The sequence below is a fragment of the Sus scrofa genome, chromosome 18 (assembly GCF_000003025.6).
Source record: "Sus scrofa isolate TJ Tabasco breed Duroc chromosome 18, Sscrofa11.1, whole genome shotgun sequence".
Lineage (NCBI taxonomy): Eukaryota > Metazoa > Chordata > Mammalia > Artiodactyla > Suidae > Sus > Sus scrofa.
The window spans coordinates 25,673,804-25,692,009 of record NC_010460.4 but is presented as its reverse complement, the minus strand read 5'-3'; the positions used below and the strand labels follow the sequence as shown (position 1 = coordinate 25,692,009).

General features: G+C 42.1%; 1 protein-coding gene across 10 annotated transcripts in view; it reads left to right on the top strand.

Moving 5' to 3' along the window:
* CPED1 (cadherin like and PC-esterase domain containing 1) overlaps window positions 1–18,206 on the top strand; it is a 282,194-nt gene that overhangs the window by 245,914 nt on the left and 18,074 nt on the right. For all 10 annotated transcript variants that reach the window (XM_021078989.1, XM_005673220.3, XM_003134738.4 and 7 more), the window contains 4 exons: window positions 12,123–12,343; window positions 12,600–12,701; window positions 13,136–13,223; window positions 18,018–18,164. In XM_021078989.1, the coding sequence (XP_020934648.1) occupies window positions 12,123–12,343; window positions 12,600–12,701; window positions 13,136–13,223; window positions 18,018–18,164 (558 nt within the window). The remainder of the gene's footprint in view (window positions 1–12,122; window positions 12,344–12,599; window positions 12,702–13,135; window positions 13,224–18,017; window positions 18,165–18,206) is intronic.

The window sequence follows — 18,206 nt, the reverse complement described above, 5'->3', positions numbered from 1 at the left end:
AAGCTCTCACGCTCGGGCAAGACTGATTTCGAAAACTGATTTTTTTTAAAGATGTTCCATGAATACTTAAACAATGCTGGACTAAATATTTGTTGATTTTTCCAATTAGGCCTATGGTCAGATTTTCTACCAGCAAATGATGGAAGAATTCAGAAAGAAACACGAGAGGGGATGGACCTCTTCTTCATGAAGAGTCCATTATAAATGCCCTGAGGTTCAAGCCTTTGAGTATCTCTAAAGATAAAGCAGCAGTTTTAGTTAATTAGTTTCAAAAAGGGAAGGAAAGAAAGCAAAGATCCAGAAAATTCTGTTGCTGTCAGTACCATTAACTGAGCGTTGACATCTGTGCCAAAAAAAAAACTGTGCTGCTGACTTTCTTACACCTTCAATCCTACCCGACTGTAAGCTTCAGGAGGACAGGAACTGTGTTGGATTCACTGCCTTACTTGCCCAGCTTAGAACAATGTTTGATACATAATATTCACTTAATAAATATGTGTTGAGTAAATGGACATGTTAAAATATTGTTTATTCCTAATCACAGGTCTGCGAGGTGGCTACGATTATATCCGTTTTCTACTTAACAGATTTTAAAGTTCAGAGAGATTGAGTAATTCACCTGCGTTCACTCATGTCTGTGATTGGCCACTACTCAGGCAGTTTTAACTGTCAAAGTGGGCAACCCAACCTCCACATCCTAGACTGGAAGCAACAAAAATAGCTGTTGCCATAGTAAGGCAGACTTCTCCAGACTCTTTCAGAATACTGTCTACTAACCTGAAAGGCAATAGATGTTCGTGTAAGTTCATCACTAAATGAACCAGGACACACTATTTTTCAGGCTCCTATTTTTCATCTGAAAAATAGTGAGTCTAGATAATCTAATCCTATGCTGTAGATTAATCAATTAGGTAGAAATCTAAAAGTCTTCTTCCCTGTCGGTCTTAAAATACCATAGACTGGGTGGCTTAAATAGATAATTATTCCTCACAGTTCTGGAGGCCGAGAAGTCCAAGATCAGGGTGCCAGCATGGTTGAGTTCTGGTAAGAGCCTGCTTCCTGGCTTCTACCAGCTGCCTTTTTTCTGTATCCCCATAAGGGAGAGGGCTGGGGGGAGAGAGCTCTAAGGCGTCCTCTTCTTATAAAGACACTAATTCCACCACGGGGCCTCCACCCTCATGACCTCATCCAGACCTGATGACCTCCCAAAGACTCCACCTCCTGATACCCTGAGGAGGAGAGTTAGGGTTTAAACATGTGAATTTCAGGAGGACACAAACACAAGGTCCACAACACTGTCTGTTCATCTCAAGGCGAATTATTAGCAACTCTGCAAAGTAATGGTAAGAAAAAGAGAAGATCATTTCTTTCCATCTGATGGAGATGATGTTACACAGTCTGAAAAGAAAGACCTGTGTGCAGATCAGGTGATCCCAGCAGAGACCAGTCAACTGGCTGCTAGGCAGGAAGGGCTTCTTTGAGTGATTCTTGGGGTCCAGAGGCGTCTTTCAGACCTGCAAGCTCAGAAACTCAAAGTTGCCAGCACACTGGCAATCATCCCACAGAGTCTGTCTTGTTTACTAGGATGCTGATTTATTCTACACACAACAGAGAAGGCTTGTACATTTTTAGCAGAGGAGCAATGCAATCAGAATTAGAAAAATCATCCTGCAGCAGTACGGAGACTGCTTCCTACGGGGAGGAGGAAATGGGTATGGATGCTGGGGAGGAGGTGGCTCTTCAATGGAAAAATTCCATCATGCCACACTGAGGAGGCAAAGAAAGTAAAGAATATGCATAGAATAATCCCATCAATGTAAAACCTAGTGCTAAGAGTAATGAGCCCTTAGGAGTCATTACGTAAGTGAGGGGAACCAGGGGAGGCGTGGGCTGGTGACAGGATTGGCTATATATTCTGCCAGGCCCAGGGCAAAGTGAAAGTGTAGGACCCTGTGTTCAATATTGATGAAGAATTTTGAGAAGGCAAAGGCAGAACAGGCAACCTTCTACACAGATCCTGTGTGAATGTCCAGGAAGCCAGTTCAGAGAGTAAATTATGGTTGACCAAGTGTGGAGAGATCTTTTTCTTTTTTTTTCTTTTTAGGGCTGTACCAAGGCATATGGAAGTTCCCAGGCTAGGGGTCGAATTGGAGCTACAGCTGCCGGCCACAGCAAGAGCCACAGCAATGCAGGATCCGAGCCGCGTCTGCAACTTACACCACAGCTCACGGCGACACCGGATCCTTAACTAAGGATCAAACACACATCCTCATGGATACTAGTTACTGCTGAGCCATAATGGGAACTTCCCAAGAGATCTTTTTTTTTTTTTTTAAATGTCTTTTCTGATTTTCTTTTTCTGTTGGATCTTTTCTAATATTTAACTTTTTTTCTAATGTATGCATTTAAAGTTATGTTTTCTTTTCTTTCTTTTTTTACATGTTTAAACAAAGAGACCTTTTTAAATGTAGGTTTCCTTCTCCATCTACGTGTAGAGCACTCCTGGAGTTCCCGTTGTGGCTTAGCAGTAACAAACCCAACTAATATCCATGAGGACATGGGTTCAATCCCTGGCCTCACTCAGTGGGTTAAGGATGTGGCATTGCAGTGAGCTGTGGTGTAAGTGGCAGATGCAGCTTGGATCTGGTGTTGCTGTGGCTGTGGCGTAGGCCAGCAGCTATAGCTCTGATTCGACCCCTAGCCTGGAATTTCCATATGCCACGGGTGCGGCCCTAAAAAGACAAAAAAAAAGTAGAGTGTTCCTATGAAGCCTTTCTTAAATCGGAGTGGAGGGAAGAGTGCCCCCCATTTACTGAAAAGTTCAATTTCAATACTTTTCACTTATGAAAGACCTACATGAGTATCTGTTTTCGCTAACTAAAAGAACTCCAAAGAGTATTTTCACTTTTAGAAAAAAAGTCCTTATTCTCCTAATCTAAGTCTTTCATAAAAGCAAAGTGGCATAAATTGAACTTTTGGAAAGCAAGGGGTTATGTGTATGTATATTACCTTTATTTTGACAACATGTATGCACCTTGCTTTATCTAAAGGTCTATATTTTAAAAAGTTGTGTAAATCGGAACTAGGGCAGAAGCAGTGGAAATGCAAAGAAACTGAGAAAGACATTTATATTCAGAATCACAGAACTTGGTCATATGCAGACTGGAGACTCATACACCACACAGCAGAGATAATTGTGTAAATGTTCATGATTCAACTGTGAATAGCACTTATTTTAAGCAAGCTCAACTTATGAATAGTAGTTAGTTAGCAAAAGGTTTTCCCTCTACATTGATTTTTCATTTTCCCAAAGAAAAATATAAACATCTTTCATTACTGACACAACTAAATTCTCGTCCTACCCAGAACTCTTTATAATCACCATTCTCTTTCAAAGACAAACGCATGTTAAAGCATAGAAATTTTAAAAAGTAGAAAAAAAAGAAATGCAAATATTTTGTTTTAGGAACACCTGATACACTGAATTTGGGTGGGGAGTGGGGGGCAGCAGAGGGCTCTTTTTGCTATGTCAAACATCCAAAGAAAGAAACATTGCATATATATGTTATGTTTGAATGATATTATGCAGAAATTCACTTTGCAAATGCACAAAGATGGCAGGGTGTAGTCGGAGCCTCAGCCAGGCACTTAGGAATGCAGAGATTTGTTTTTTTCCTTGAAGGCACTGGAGTAACTCTGCTGCCCCCCATGAGGAACCTTGCAATACCAGTTACCCCTGACACATTGTCACCGAGTAGAATCCAGCCCATCACTTAACAAACCTAAGCCCAGAACACTTTTTTTTTTTCACTTTCGGGATGTTGCCTTGTATGTTTAATCACCTAGTTTGTGTTGAGCCAAGAATCTGGGCACACCTAGAACACCATGATCTTCTAAGGTGCTAAATTTCTAGTAAGAATGCAAAGAAGAGAAGTGATCATTATAATGTAGCATGATCATTGCAAAGCTTGGGCGAAGCACAAACCTGGCACCTGACCCGGACTGGAAGGGTCTGGAAAAGCTGCTAAAAGAGCAAGTGCCTGAGCAGAGTAGTGTTGGTAGGTAAAGGCAACCTACCAATCACACAACTTTGAACTAGTTCCTTTGAACTACAAAAAAACCATAAAGATCTCATTTTTGTATCAGAAGAAACTACAATGAGGGTCATATCACTCAGGCTTAGTGCTCTCTCTGATTTTTCTCTTCCTGGAGGGACAGAGACTCAAGGTAACAGACAGTGGGCGAACCAAGCAGGTGAGGTGTGTCCTGCAGATGATTCTGAGTTACTCATTTTCAGTGTGCTCCAATTTATGCCCTCTTATCATGTAAAAGTGGGGACATACCTCAACACACAGTTTCAAAAGTTTCACTTTTACTCATCGGAAGACTTTCCATTAATATGGAAAACTCAGATTTGTTACAGTGAGAATCTGAAAATGTTACTTTAATAGTAGTACAAATATGTTGTACTACAAAAAAACAAACAAACAAGCAAACAAAAACCACAGAACTTGATTTTAAATCCCAGTCAAAGCAAGCTTTAAGGGACTGCATTAAACTGAGTTATTCTTCTCCAAAGAATCAAATGAAAAGGCAACAGAATTTGACGGGGCCAGTGAGAGTTAGTGGAAAGTGAGGCCTTCAAACAGTTCTGCTTGCTTTAGAATCTCCAAGTAGTCATTTCTCTCCATTGAATTTCCTCATGTTATTACAACCTCTTCCATCTTTTTACTACCACTTCACATTGATGAATGGGAGACTCTGCTTGGAAACGGAGGCCCCCTGTGGGGAAGGAACAAACACAAATCAGTAAGGATTTAAAAAGGGTTCAGGAGTTCCCATCGTGGCACAGCAGAAACGAATCCGACAAGGAACCATGAGGTTGCGGGTTCGATCCCTGGCCTCGCTCAGTGGGTTAAGGATCCCGCGTTGCCCTGAGCTGTGGTGTAGATCACTGAAGCGGCTCAGATCCTGCATTGCTGTGGTTCTGGCATAGGTTGGTGGCTACAGCTCCAATTAGACCCCTGGCCTGGGAACCTCCATATGCCACAGGTGCGGCCCTGAAAAACGGTCCCAAAAAAAGACAAAAATAAATAAAAATAAAAAATAAAAAGGGGGTCAAGTTTCTGATAACTTTGACCAGGAATGTCACTGAATTCAATGTCATGTAAACAGGACTGAACTTTTTATACTTCAGCCCTTTACTTTGGGGAACAGGAGGCAAATCTCCGAGGAAAGATGGTAGCAGGGTTTCTCCGCAGACATTTGTATGAGTTTCTTTGGCATACTGGTTTGCATCTGGAGGGCAGGTAAATGTGAGGCCCCTTTTAAATGAGTTATTTCATTTGTAGGCTTTTGTAGCTATGTATAGGTTTTGTCATATACAATCATGTTGAATCAAAGCAAAATCCCTTGAAAAAGAACCACCTATGTTTTCAATTATACTCTGACACACGTCTCTAAATAGATACACACCTCTTCCTTAATAAACTTTGAATGGAACTTTTATAAAAATTTACCAGAGCATAGCTTTGTAATCACAGTGAGAAAAACATAGGAAATAGTTTAGAAATGGGATGATGAAATTTACAACTGAAAAAAACTGAGGAGCCTGACCAAACCAAATGAAACTAGCTTTTATTTTGTTTGTCAGTTGAAAACACAGTTCGGTATTTAAACCAGTAATAAAATGTCTGAGAGAAGAGTGCAATTAAGAAAGGGAAATATAAAAAGGCAATATTTACTGAAAGTATTTAAACTCAGCTGTGAAAACAGGAAATGTAACTTACATTTTTAAGCAATGTTTGCAAGTTAAGTAGTGTCTTGGACTTAAAGGTGTTTACATATTTGAAGTATGCCCTTTTTACGATAATATGTTCTGACAAATATGTGAATTCCATTATGGTTACACAATTCGCTGTTGCTTGTCAGTTTCAATAAAAACGGGGTGAATAGAAAGAAAGGTGTGTGCCTGACTCTAACCAGGAAAGGATGGCTTACACATAATGCCCACAATCCAGAGGGAAAGGCAAAATAAACACTTTCATGCTAAGCAGCTAGAAGGTCTGTGTCTAGGTAATACTGTTCAGTTGTTTGTTTTCCTTTTTTGCCAAATTTCACATTTGAGAGTGATTTGCCTAAATGCCCATTTTCATTTGTTCTTGACCCCAAAGAGCAATTTCGTTGTTCATCTATAGGCAGTTTAATCAAAATGCATCCCTGAAAAACATGCATAGCAATCGTATTACATTTCACAGAGAGATGTTTTGTTGAGCTAGATTTTTAGCCTGCCCGAAATATCATTAGCCATCTGACCGTGTCAGCTTCATATTAGAACTGAATCACACCATACCTTACTTAGAAATGGGCAGGTATCTTATGAGAGGACTGGTGCTCAATCCTGGGGCTCATCAGAACCACTGCAGAGCTTTCTAAACATAATGGGCTGTTCTTGGCCCCGGACTACATGTAATGAATAAGATTCCACTTCACTTTCATTTTTCTTTATTTACCACCGTGAGAGCTCTCCAGTAAGCAGGCATTGCCTAGATTAACAGACAAGTAATGCTTATATAACTTCCCCTCTTGGAAGGTTCCAGTGGGTTCCTGTTATCTGGCTGAGTCCTGTGTTGGCATCTGCCTGCACTATGTTCGTTCTGAAGAACTATCGCCGTCTCTGTGAATGTTGAAGCCACAACCTATGCAGAAGGAAAGAGAGGAAGATGGGAAATGATTTTAAATGAAGGATTTTTTTTTCCCTATCCATTGATTCTACATATACCCACCTCTTCCCCAGCTTCAGCAGATCAGCAGAATCTGAGACGTTAACAAGCTACCTTGATACTGACTCAACCCAGATAGCTGCCATTGCTTCTCTTCATTTCTTTATAACTTGCTTTGCTAACTATGTCCTTGTTAACTTTGCTGATGCTGGAGAAAAGAGGTAATGGAGTAAAATATGTGCATGTTTAAGGATCATCATCATTAGTTCTTTTTATTCCTGATGAAATAAAATGAAATGGCAATCATTTTGTGGTATGTTTTGATCAAAAGCTCCCAGTCTTTGTTGCATTTTTACTAAGAAATGCTATTTCTTGCTATTATTTGTCTCAGGGAACCAGTTTCTCTTAGAGTAGAAGTTCTTTTATGCGTCACGCGGACTATAAATTTAGCCTGCATATACTTCATGCTTTTGCTAATTCACAGATGGAAAGTCTGAATCTAGGGTTGAGTTGTTTTCCCCAGAAAGGCTTCACCTGTCGGAGAATGTGGTAAAGACTAGCTAAGTGTTCATCAGCCTCATTTCCTCCTCTTCTGGCGCAGAGCTTGACCACCTTTCTCAGTCTCCCCTGAAATTACGTGCATGATGGTAGGACTGAGTTCCAACCAATGAGATGTGAGCAGCAGTAATGTGCCCAGCCCCCAGGGTGGACCTGTAGGCAACCTGGCAGCTCTTTACTCTTTCCCCCAACTGGCCATCAATGCCCAGTGAGTTCTAGGAAACCATGGTTGAGGAGGGCACAGCCTATTCATCCTGGGACCCTGAATGACCTCCCTACCCATACCTGCCTGGAACCACCTGGATGGTTGAATTGAGGGAGAAATAAACTTCAGCTGTGTTTAGGCCACTAGACATTTGGGGGCTCTCTTTGTTAATAGCACTTCGCCTATCCCACCTAATACAGACTGTATAATGTTGAGACATTGGAAATGAAAATAAAGATAATCCATTTCATGGTTTTTTAATAAAATTATTTTAAATTAAGCCCAAGATTTGGCAGAGCTTAAGAACAGGATGTGCTTCTAGGTCCTGGGGTCCATGATGGTGTGAAAAAAGTAGAAAAAATTACCAACCCCTTCATGCTTTTCATTGACACCCTGCCTGCTGAGGTTGGAGACTAGAACGGATCCAAAACTCTTCTTTGTCTCCCACTGAAGAGCTGAGGTCCAACCTCTCATGACACATCTAGACACAGATGGTTCTGCTCCTCTCCAGAACCCACTGTGATAGAGCTAGGCTCCCTTCATTGCACCACAGGACCAGAAAAGAGATACTGCACAGGAAAATGCAATTCAGTCTTTGGGATAAAGTTGCTACTAGAATCCAAGATATGACTAATGTTATTCCTGTGATGGGTTTATTGAACCAATACTTAATCCTGACTCTCATAGGCCATTGTTCTACAAAAGTAGAAATAAAATTCATTTAAGCTGATTATTGTTACACGAGTTTTCAAAATGTTTTCAGACAAATGGATTTATTTTTATCACTGCCACTGTTGCTGCTTTTGTTTTGATTCACATTAAAAGCCTATATTGGAGTTCCAACTGTGGTACAAAGGGATCTGCAGCATCTCTGGAGTGGTAGAGACACAGGTTTGATCCCTGGCCCAGTGCAGTGGGTTAACGATCTGGCTCTTGCCTCTAAGAGGATGCAGGTTCGATTCCTGGCCTCGCTCAGTGGATTAAGGATCTGGTGTTGCCACAAGCTGCAGCATAGGTTGCAGATGCATCTCAGATCTGGTGTCGCCAGTGGCTGTGGTGTAGGCCTCAGGTGGAGCTCCGACTCCACCCCCAGCCTGGGAATTTCCACATGCTGTAGGTGCGGCTATTAAAAAATATATATATATAAAGGAGCAAAAAGAATAAACTGTCATGATATCACCTCTCCAAAATAACCAAGGCTTTTCTATGCATCCATATGTTTTACTTTTACAGAAATGCAGTAATATTTACATCGACTCTAATCAGCTTTTTATAAAAATTAACTGAAATGTCCCCCATCACAATATATCCATATTATAATATCATTGTTAAAAGATTCAAAGAATTCAAGTGTATGATTATACCTTAATATAATCAATCTGATAGACTATTCCAGTTAATATTGGTTTTAAAATATATTTTCGGAGGTCCCATTGTGGCTCAGTGGAAACAAATATGACTAATATCCATGAGGATGTGAGTTCAACCCCTCCCCTCACTCAGTGGCTTGAGGACCTGGTGTTGCCATGAGCTGTGGAGTAGGTCACAGACACGGCTCGGATCTGGTGTTGCTGTGGCTGTGGTGTAGGCCTGCAGCTATAGCTCCCATTTGACCCCTAGCCTGGGAACCTCCATATGCTGTGGGTGCAGCCCTAAAAAAGATTAAAAATAAATAAATAAATAAAATCTCATTAAAGTCATTTAAGATGATGCTATTATTCCCCCCACTTTACATAGAAGGAAATGAACCCATGAACAGGTCACATAATTTGTCTGGATCATCGAGTTCATTAATAACAGGACTAAAGATTCTGAAACACAACTCTTTGCCTTGGCCTCCTTCCTTGTAGACTGCATCGTCATACAATAGAAAAGACTGGAAATCTAGAAAAAAGAAATTTTTCTCTCAGTTACATGCAGCTTCTTGGATTTTCTTAAACCTCTGGATCCCTCTCCGTAGCCCACAATGCAGACACCCACTTAGTGGCCGCTGGGAGGTATACCTGGAGGGATTGCGATGAAAAGAACCCATAAGAAAAAATCCATAGTGGCAATTTAGTTGAAAAACTAGGTTTCAAAGGTCCTCTACTGGTATCAAGAGCTGAATTGTGTTTCTCATCAATCAAATTGTTGAAGTCCTCACTCCCAGTACCTCAGAATGTGACTGTATCTGGAGATTGGGCCTTTAAACAGGTAATGAAGGCAAAATAAGGCTGTGAGGGTGGGACCTAATCCATTGTGATGGATGTCTTTATAAGAAGAGGAGATAAAGACACAAAGACTCACCCGGGAAAGACCAGGTATGGATACAGAGAAGACAGCCATGACAAGTCAAGCAGAGACACCCTCAGAAGAACACAACCATTCAAATACCTTGATCTTGGACTGCTATTCTCCAGAATCATGACAAAATTAATTTCTGTTGTTTAAGCCACTCCGTCTGTGGTACTTTGTTATAACAGCCCTAGCAAACTAATATAAATGGAGTTGGATAATTACTAGTCTCTGAAATTAAAAGCTTTCCTAAGCATTCAAAGTTCCCTTTCAAAAATCAGAAATCTGGACCAGAAAAACCAAACGGAAGTAGTGATGGGGCAGATCCAGTAAGAAGACTCTCAAATTATTTCACATATTATTACTGATTACTAGTGTTTCCCGAATTATCTCATACTGGGATTTTATTGCCCCAAATGGAACTTGACCAAGAGGATCAGTGATTGGGCTTCAATAGTTTATGTTATTCAGCTGAACTTGATGATGCTTATAATAACAGTATTGGATCCGAAGGCAAATTCTCTAGGAGAATGCCTTCTGGATTTCTTCACACAGCTGCTTGAATACACTTACCGTGGAAAGAACAAACCTTGCAGAGTCTCACTAACTTCACACTGGGTGGATGAATGCAGTAGTGCCTGAGAAGTATTGGCATGACTGCTGTTCAAATCAGACAAAAATATGTTCGTGACTAATGCAAAGAGAAATCTCAACAGAAAGGAAAACAAAAAACAACAACAAAAAAAAACAAAGAATGAATTAAACCTTATCCAAAAAGATTAAAAGGGATTGTCTCTAACAAAAGTCCCTTGACTTTCAATTCAGTATTTTTAAAATGCATACAGAACACTATGGGGGAAATTCAAATTTAGAAATTAACCTTGACTCTAACCTCAAATACTTCTTGATATGAGAAAAAAGATACAGACGCACATAGCCATGATTTCATGTAGCCTTTGATGAAATCAGTAATGGAGATTTTTAAAATGTAATGAAATCACCGAGGACAGAGAAGGTCACACTGGTTGGGGCATTGGACAAAAATCCGCAGGGAGGGAGTTTATGTCAAGTCTGAGGTTGTGCAGCATTTACACAGGTGGGTTTGCAGAGGGAGGAGCTTTCTAGGCAGATGGATTAGCACAAAGGAAAACAGATGTTGAGGGCAAATCATGTTCAGTGAAAAAGTAGGAACCTGACCTGCTTACTTGAAGGCAAGCGCTAAGAGGATGGGGCCATTGACCCTGCACTTGGAGATAAAGGACTTGGACTTGAGTACTATGTTCCCCATTTACTAGATTTATAACCTCAATCTCTCTGAGCCTTAAATTCTTCATCTGTGAAACAGAGATAATGATTCACACTTCATGATTATGAAGATTAAAAGTCAGTAGCATCCTGTGTAAAATTTCAACCTGGTAAAACCTGACATGCCGAGTTCTCTTGTGGGGCAGCAGAGGCTCTGGTCACTGCTGTGGCATGGGTACAATCCCTGGACCCAGGAAATCCCACATGCCATGGATGTGGCCAAAAAGTAAAAAATAAAAAATAAAAACTGACATGCAATAAAATTTCAGCAAATGTTAACTGATCCACAGGAGTTTAGACTTGATTCTGTGGAACATAGGGAGCTGATAAGGGTTTTGAGCATGAAAGTGAGATGACTAGAAAGAGACATCTGGAAGTTTCTGCCATTATTACTGTGTATAGGATGGATTAGAGCGCTGCCATTGTGCAAGAAGCCCAGTTAGGCGAGTGTTAACAATAGCACACCCTTGAGGCAATCCGAGCCTGAGGCAAGGCTGTGCTGGCGGGATGGGGAGCAGGCTGATGGATGAGAAGGCTTCCGGAGCAAAAGGCATGGCGATTTGCACCCTAAGACGTAGACTGCTTTTCAGAAAATCAGATTCCAGTCCTGTGGCTCCTTTCTCAAGTAATGGTTCGACTCTATCAAGCTTGCTAACCTCTCTGGATTCCTAGTTTTCACATCTATGAAATAAAGAGATTGGAAAATCTTGAAGTATTGTTACAGCACTAGAATACATCATGCCTCTTTGAATCAGTAACTCTTGTTAAGCTGATTAGCTTAGAAAGTTAAGTGCATAAAGAAGGTAGAAAAATTAAAGATAGCCTTAAGAAAGCAAAAAGCTGTAAACATGAGTTAGTGGGTCAGTAGACGATGTCACTACTAGGAATATGGGAAGAGGAAAACGAACAAGTTGGGGGAGGATATGATTAATGTTGCTCCTAATAGTTTAAAGGGCTGAACTTCAATTAGATTTGTGGCTTTTTTTTTTCAATAGATGGTCTCTTTTATCATGTAAAAAGCAGATTTGAAAGCAAATGTTTTTATCTCTAATTCATAGATTCTTTTCATTGGCGATTCAACCAACAGAGGGATAATGTACTACCTGATTGAGAGATTGAATGACACCTTGCAGGAATGGCAGAAAGTGCATGGCACGAAATTCTATCACAATGTCAATGGTGGGAAGACTCCGATCAGTTATTCCTACTATCCCCAGTTCTGGATAAGCCCTTCATTGAGACCAACATTTGAAAAAGCACTTGAACATCTCTTGCAAAGGTACAACGGAACTATTTTGAACTAAACAATGCCGCCACGTACTGATGTTTTACTAGTGGCCATAATTGTTCACTGTATATCAAATATACTGAAAAACCTAAATACCAAGTAAAATGGCTGAAAACGAGTTGGAAGCGACAAGGAGGTCCTATGATCAGAATGCCAGATATGGTTCAGCGAAATGTGAGGCAGTGCTGTTAAAATGTTTACCATCTGTTTCAAGGCAACATGTGTTGTTTTTCTTTCTGGATTTCAGATCACGTCCCCTGGAGAATACGAGCCAGACGGTATTGGTCGTTGGTGGTGTTCAGTGGCTTAATTCCAATCACCTGCAAATTATTCACAAGGTCTTGAAGAGGTAAATTTCTGCAACACTAACTGCTATGAGTATTCTAAGTTAAAAAAAAAAAAAAAGTCACTCGACGTGACTGAATTTTATCAAGATTGTATTTAAAGAGCAACTCGTAATTTAGAATCCGGTACTTAACGTCTAGTGTAAAATGTTTCAAAATACTTTTGTATCTCATCACAACATGACTCTTCAGCATCTGAATTTACATTTGCTGTAGATCAAATCATGTCCGCAGACACCTAAAACTCTACACACACACACACACACACACACACACACACACACACATCACCTGGTGTACGTCGAATATATAAAATGAGAATTTAGTCCTATATGCCAATTCACACATTCGAAAGGAATTCCACTCTACATGCCCATGTAGACATGGACATCTAGAAATGTAATCAAAGTTCATGACTGGAGCTCTGATCATTTCACAGGGAAAATTTACTCAATATCCTTGTGATCATCAAAACTTTGGGAATTGGATTTCACCTGCCAGTGGATGGAGTACATTTCTTAACACAGGTGAGCCCATTTTCTCCAGCCCGTGTGAACGTCACGCTTCCTTTGAGGGGCTTTATTGGTGTCTGAAAAAGGATCCAAAAGGCCCTACGTAATGTTGAGCAATTTTCATAAAATTGTGATTATGGATTATGATGACAAGTCAGCTGGAAGTAAGGGCACTAGTCTCATAAATAATGCTCTGAGTTCCTCAAAGAAGGCGCGCGGGGGTGGGGGGTGTGCCAAAGTTGGAAATAATAGAGACCAGAGGGGTAGGAGGTCATTATGCTTTACGTGGCCCCTTCTGTCCCTAATGTTTCATACGCCTTTAAAAAAGCTCATGCTGAAGCCACAGAAGAAATTGCCAGAGTCAATCCATATTTTGGGAAAGCGTGGCTTTGGGGAGGATGATTTCTGACTGATTGCTTTCAAAAAGCATCTTGAAGTAGTTTTCTCCATCTTTTCTCTGGTGAGATATTCATAAATGAAAGGCGTTAGAGGCCTCTGACCGGTTCTTATAGAGGACAGGAAATTGAGAGTCTCAACACGGAATAGAAGTCTCAGAAAAGAAAGGAAAGACAGCTTCTGTAGGTAAGTGAACCAGCTACTCTTGTGCAGCAAGGAAGCAAGGAGGGGTCACAGATGGCAGGTTTGTGGGCAGTTGCTCAGGGAACTTGGGGAGCACTGGGAAGTGGGGAGACTGGAAGCTGTCTTTTAATATGTAAATCGGGTGGAATTTATTTTTGTGTCAGTTTTGAGCGCTCCTAGCTTTTCTCCGGCACAGATGAAAGGACCCCCTTCTCCTTTCTCGAAACCTTGCCTGCCTGGCTTCCAGATCTGTGCAGTAAAACCAGGGAATGGGTAGAAAGTGGCCCAAGTAAAACCTCCACATCCAGCCTCTTGGAGTCAGGAAGGGTTGAGGTCACTTAAAGGGGGTTGAGGCATTTAATTTCGATTTTATTTTATGTGTTCATTTTTGGCCACCCCACGGCATGTGGAGCTCCCAGGCCAGGCATCCGATCCGAGCCACAGTCGTGGCCTAAGCCTCGCTGCAGCCACGTGGGATCCCCAACCCACTGTGCTGGGCCGGGGATTGAACCTGCATCCCGAGATGCTGCTGACCCCATCGCCCCACACCAGGAGCTCTGGGTTAAGGAATTTAACCTCTGGGGTAGCGAAAGGGTTGGAGATGGTTAAAGGTTAGAAGAGGAGTCTTTGGATAATTTTTTTCTATGGATTGTAAATCAAACCTCTTGAATGTTATTCGAAGGCCTCAGGTCAAGTTCAAGGCTCCTTGAAGCCTCTGGTAGCTCCTCTTTGAGTGTGGCTTGTCACAGGAACTGGAATACTTGGGTGCCTACTTCTGTTTAGGAGTTCTTCTCAGCCAACTCTTCTTCCGCACCTACCACGCGCCAGCTTTGCTTAACCTTTGTGCCCACCTGCCCCCAGGGCTTTGATAGCGTTCATCAGTCTTTTCAAACTGGGTGAAGACAAAAGGAGGGAAGAAGAGGAGGGGAAGCGATAGAACAAAAGAGAAAGGGGCCATAGCAAGGGGAGGCAGAAGAGAAGTCTGAACTCCGAGATGCCGCATTCATCATCCGCATCATGGCTTCTTCCTTCCTGGCAGACTCGGTTCTTGCTTCCTGTGTGTGTGCATGTATGCACACACACCCCCCCCACACACACACACGTGCACGCACACACACACTCACTCCGCCACTGAGTGTTTCAGCTCCTCAAGCACCCCATGCTCTCAGACCTCCAGGTCTTTGAAGCCACTGTTCCCTCTCCCACCACCTCCTCGCCTGGGTAACTTCCCATCACCCTGCAAGTGTTAATTTATCTTCGGTTTCCTGTGGGAAGACTTAACTCACACCCGGGACTCAATTGGCTGTTGAGTCCAGGAGCTCGTTAACGATGCCTGCCATGAATAAGCTCCTGTAACAGTGTTTGGTGTCTTCGTTCATGTCACTCAACAGATAGCATCCTTGGTTATCTGTCTCCCCTGCTAGACTAATCTCTGTGAGAACAGGGGCGCGGGAGGGATGTCTTCGTGGCTCACTCTGGAACCTCAAATGCAAAACACAATCCTCAGCACATGGGAGATTCTGGGGGGAAAAAAAAAAAAAACTCTCACACATGAATGAATGAGTAATATTTTGTAGGTTTAGGAGGCTTCCAGACTGCCCCTTCAGGACGGTGACATTCATTCCCCTGGGCAGCTGCAAGGGTGACCTAAGTCCCAGCAGGAACTGCCTTTCAGGCAGGGCCTCAACCAAACCTCAGCCCCCTTTCCTTAATGTGGACCATCTCAGAAGGGCCATCCCAGCTCTAGAACTCCCAATGGACTCAGCAAAAGCCTCTGTTACAAGGACACTGCATCTTAGCTTCTCTCTCGATCCAGCGCATTGTCCTTCACTCCCTTGTGGGGGTCGAGCCCAAGGGTGCTCTCCTCGTAGCCCTCTGCATACAAACAGAAGTTTTTCATCTTAGGGTCTACTTCCTGAAGAACTGACCTTTCTCTAGAAACCACTTACTGTAAAGCTTCTTCTGCTTTTTACAATTGGGCACATTAGGGTTGAGAAGATACTTGTAACTAGACAAGAAAAAGCCTGCAAACAGTATTGAACACCTTGACCATCATTTTGCTGATAATGGCACAGACCAGATTCCCATCTGTCTCTTTTCCTCCAGAGTCCCCCTTTATAAGCCTTTTCTATTCACTGCTTTCATGGGGCGGGGTGGTGGTGGGGAGGCATTCTTCTTTGAATGTTACATAAAATCATTACATAGGAGCTCCCTGATGGCTCAGCAGGGTAAGGTTCTGGCATTGTCACTGCTGTGGCTCTGGTTATTGCTGCAGCTTGGGTTCAGTCCCTGGCCAGAAAACTTCCACAGGCTGCAAGTGAGCACCCCCCGCCCCCAAAAAATCATTTTGCAGGCACAGTTGGAGGAGGCAGAATATTGGACATCTTTGTATTGCTTCTTTTATCTTGTAGTTGGATTTTTATTTTTTTATTTTATTTTATTTTATTTTTTTTTTGTCTTTTTGCTATTTCTTGGGCCGCTCCCGCGGCACATGGAGGTTCCCAGGCTGGGGGTCCAATCGGAGCTGCAGTCTCCGGCCTACGCCAGAGCCACAGCAACGCAAGATCCGAGCCGCGTCTGCAACCTACACCACAGCTCACGGCAACGCCGGATCGTCAACCCACTGAGCAAGGGCAGGGATTGAACCCGCAACCTCATGGTTCCTAGTTGGATTCGTTAACCACTGCGCCACGACGGGAACTCCAAGTTGGATTTTTAAATACAAGTAATTATTTGGTTTTTTTACCTTGAAAATGAAAAAAAATTTTTTTTGCTCTTTAGAAACGGAAAGGGGAGTGCAGTTCCCTCCCTGTATCATTTTGGGTTCTCCAAGACACAGACACCACGACAGGGTTAGCGGAATAAGAGAGTTATTGGAAAGAATGACCAAGAAGAACAAAGGGAAGAGGACAGGAGAAGAAAGGACGGGTTTCAGACCACAGCACCCGATGCATATTACTCAGATATCACTCAGTCTTATACCAGTTTTTTTCCTTGTTTCTTTTCCGCTTGTTAGGGCCACACCTGAGGTATATGGAGGTCCCAGGCTAGGGGTCCAGTCAGAGCTGCAACTGCCAGCCTACACCACAGCCACAGCAATGTGGGATCCAAGCTACATCTGTCCTACACCATAGCTCACAGCAACACTGGACCCTTAACTCAATGAGGCCAAGGATCAAACCCGAATCCTTGTGGGTACTAGTTGGGTTCATAACCCACTGAGCCACAACGAGAACTCCATCAAATGCTTTTTGAGTGTCCATTATGTATTGGGAACCGTGGTTGGCTGTCATATGTCTGATATGAAGGGAGTGGAAGGAGGATCAGGTGGGAAGATTCTCAGACTTCAGGTCAGTTGAGAAAGTCTTGGCCAAGCCTCTGAGAAATCCTGGAGCCCGAGTAGTTAGCGGAGGAGTCCCTTTTTCCAACAGTGGACCTGAACTAGAGCACCTGCAAGCTTCGTCACTGCCTCAGATGAGGTCGGGAGGGGAGGGAGGTATATAATTTAGAAAAGCAGCAGCTGGAGCCTTCAGTCAATTCCTGGGCTCGCTGAAGCCCACTCCCCATGTCTGTTTCCCTACCCCCATCCAGCCAGCAAACCTCACTGCTCAGAAGCCCCTCTGGAAGTCTCACTGTCGCGCTGTCCCCCCAAAGACCCCTTCCCTTTTCCCTCCCGGCTCAGAGCCTGGTATATTTACCTCCAACAAAGGACCTAGTAAATATCTACCTATCTGCTTCTCCTGTTCGAATGCAGTGTCTTAAGAGCAGAGCAGGTACCATTATTCATCCTTGTATTCCCATCCCTCAGAGCTAAACACAAAACAGATACTAAATGATATTCAAGTGACTAAATGAGCAAGAATTCAAACAGATGGAGATAGTATTTGTGATTTTCAAATCTTGGCTTTGAAATTGAGAATTTTAAGTACTTCCATGGATCTTTGTGGGCAATAAACCTAACTACTTTTCGTAGAAGAGAAAGTTCCAAACTGTGTGTCACTATATAGATATTGATATACTGCTTTTTTATAGATGTGTATGTGTTTATATTTATTTTGAAAATAAATTAGGACACATCTTTGTTTAAGAAATGCATCTGAAATTAATTATTTATCTCACAATAAGGCCAATCTGTAAAAAAAGATGATATTTACATGATTTTACCTGAGTTATTAAATCATAAGACCATCCCCTTAATCAAAATTCTCATTCTTCTCTTTTCCAATACAGAGTGAAGTTCAGAACTTATGGAAAGAAAATTTGATTATTCTGGATGCTGCAAAAACATATGGCTATGAAGTGGTTGACACATTCACTATAACAATGGGGCGGTACAAAGAGTTTTTGCAGGGGACCTGTGGATGTCATTTCCATGAGGTATGCTGGCTCTCTGATTTCTATAGATGTGGATTTTTTTAT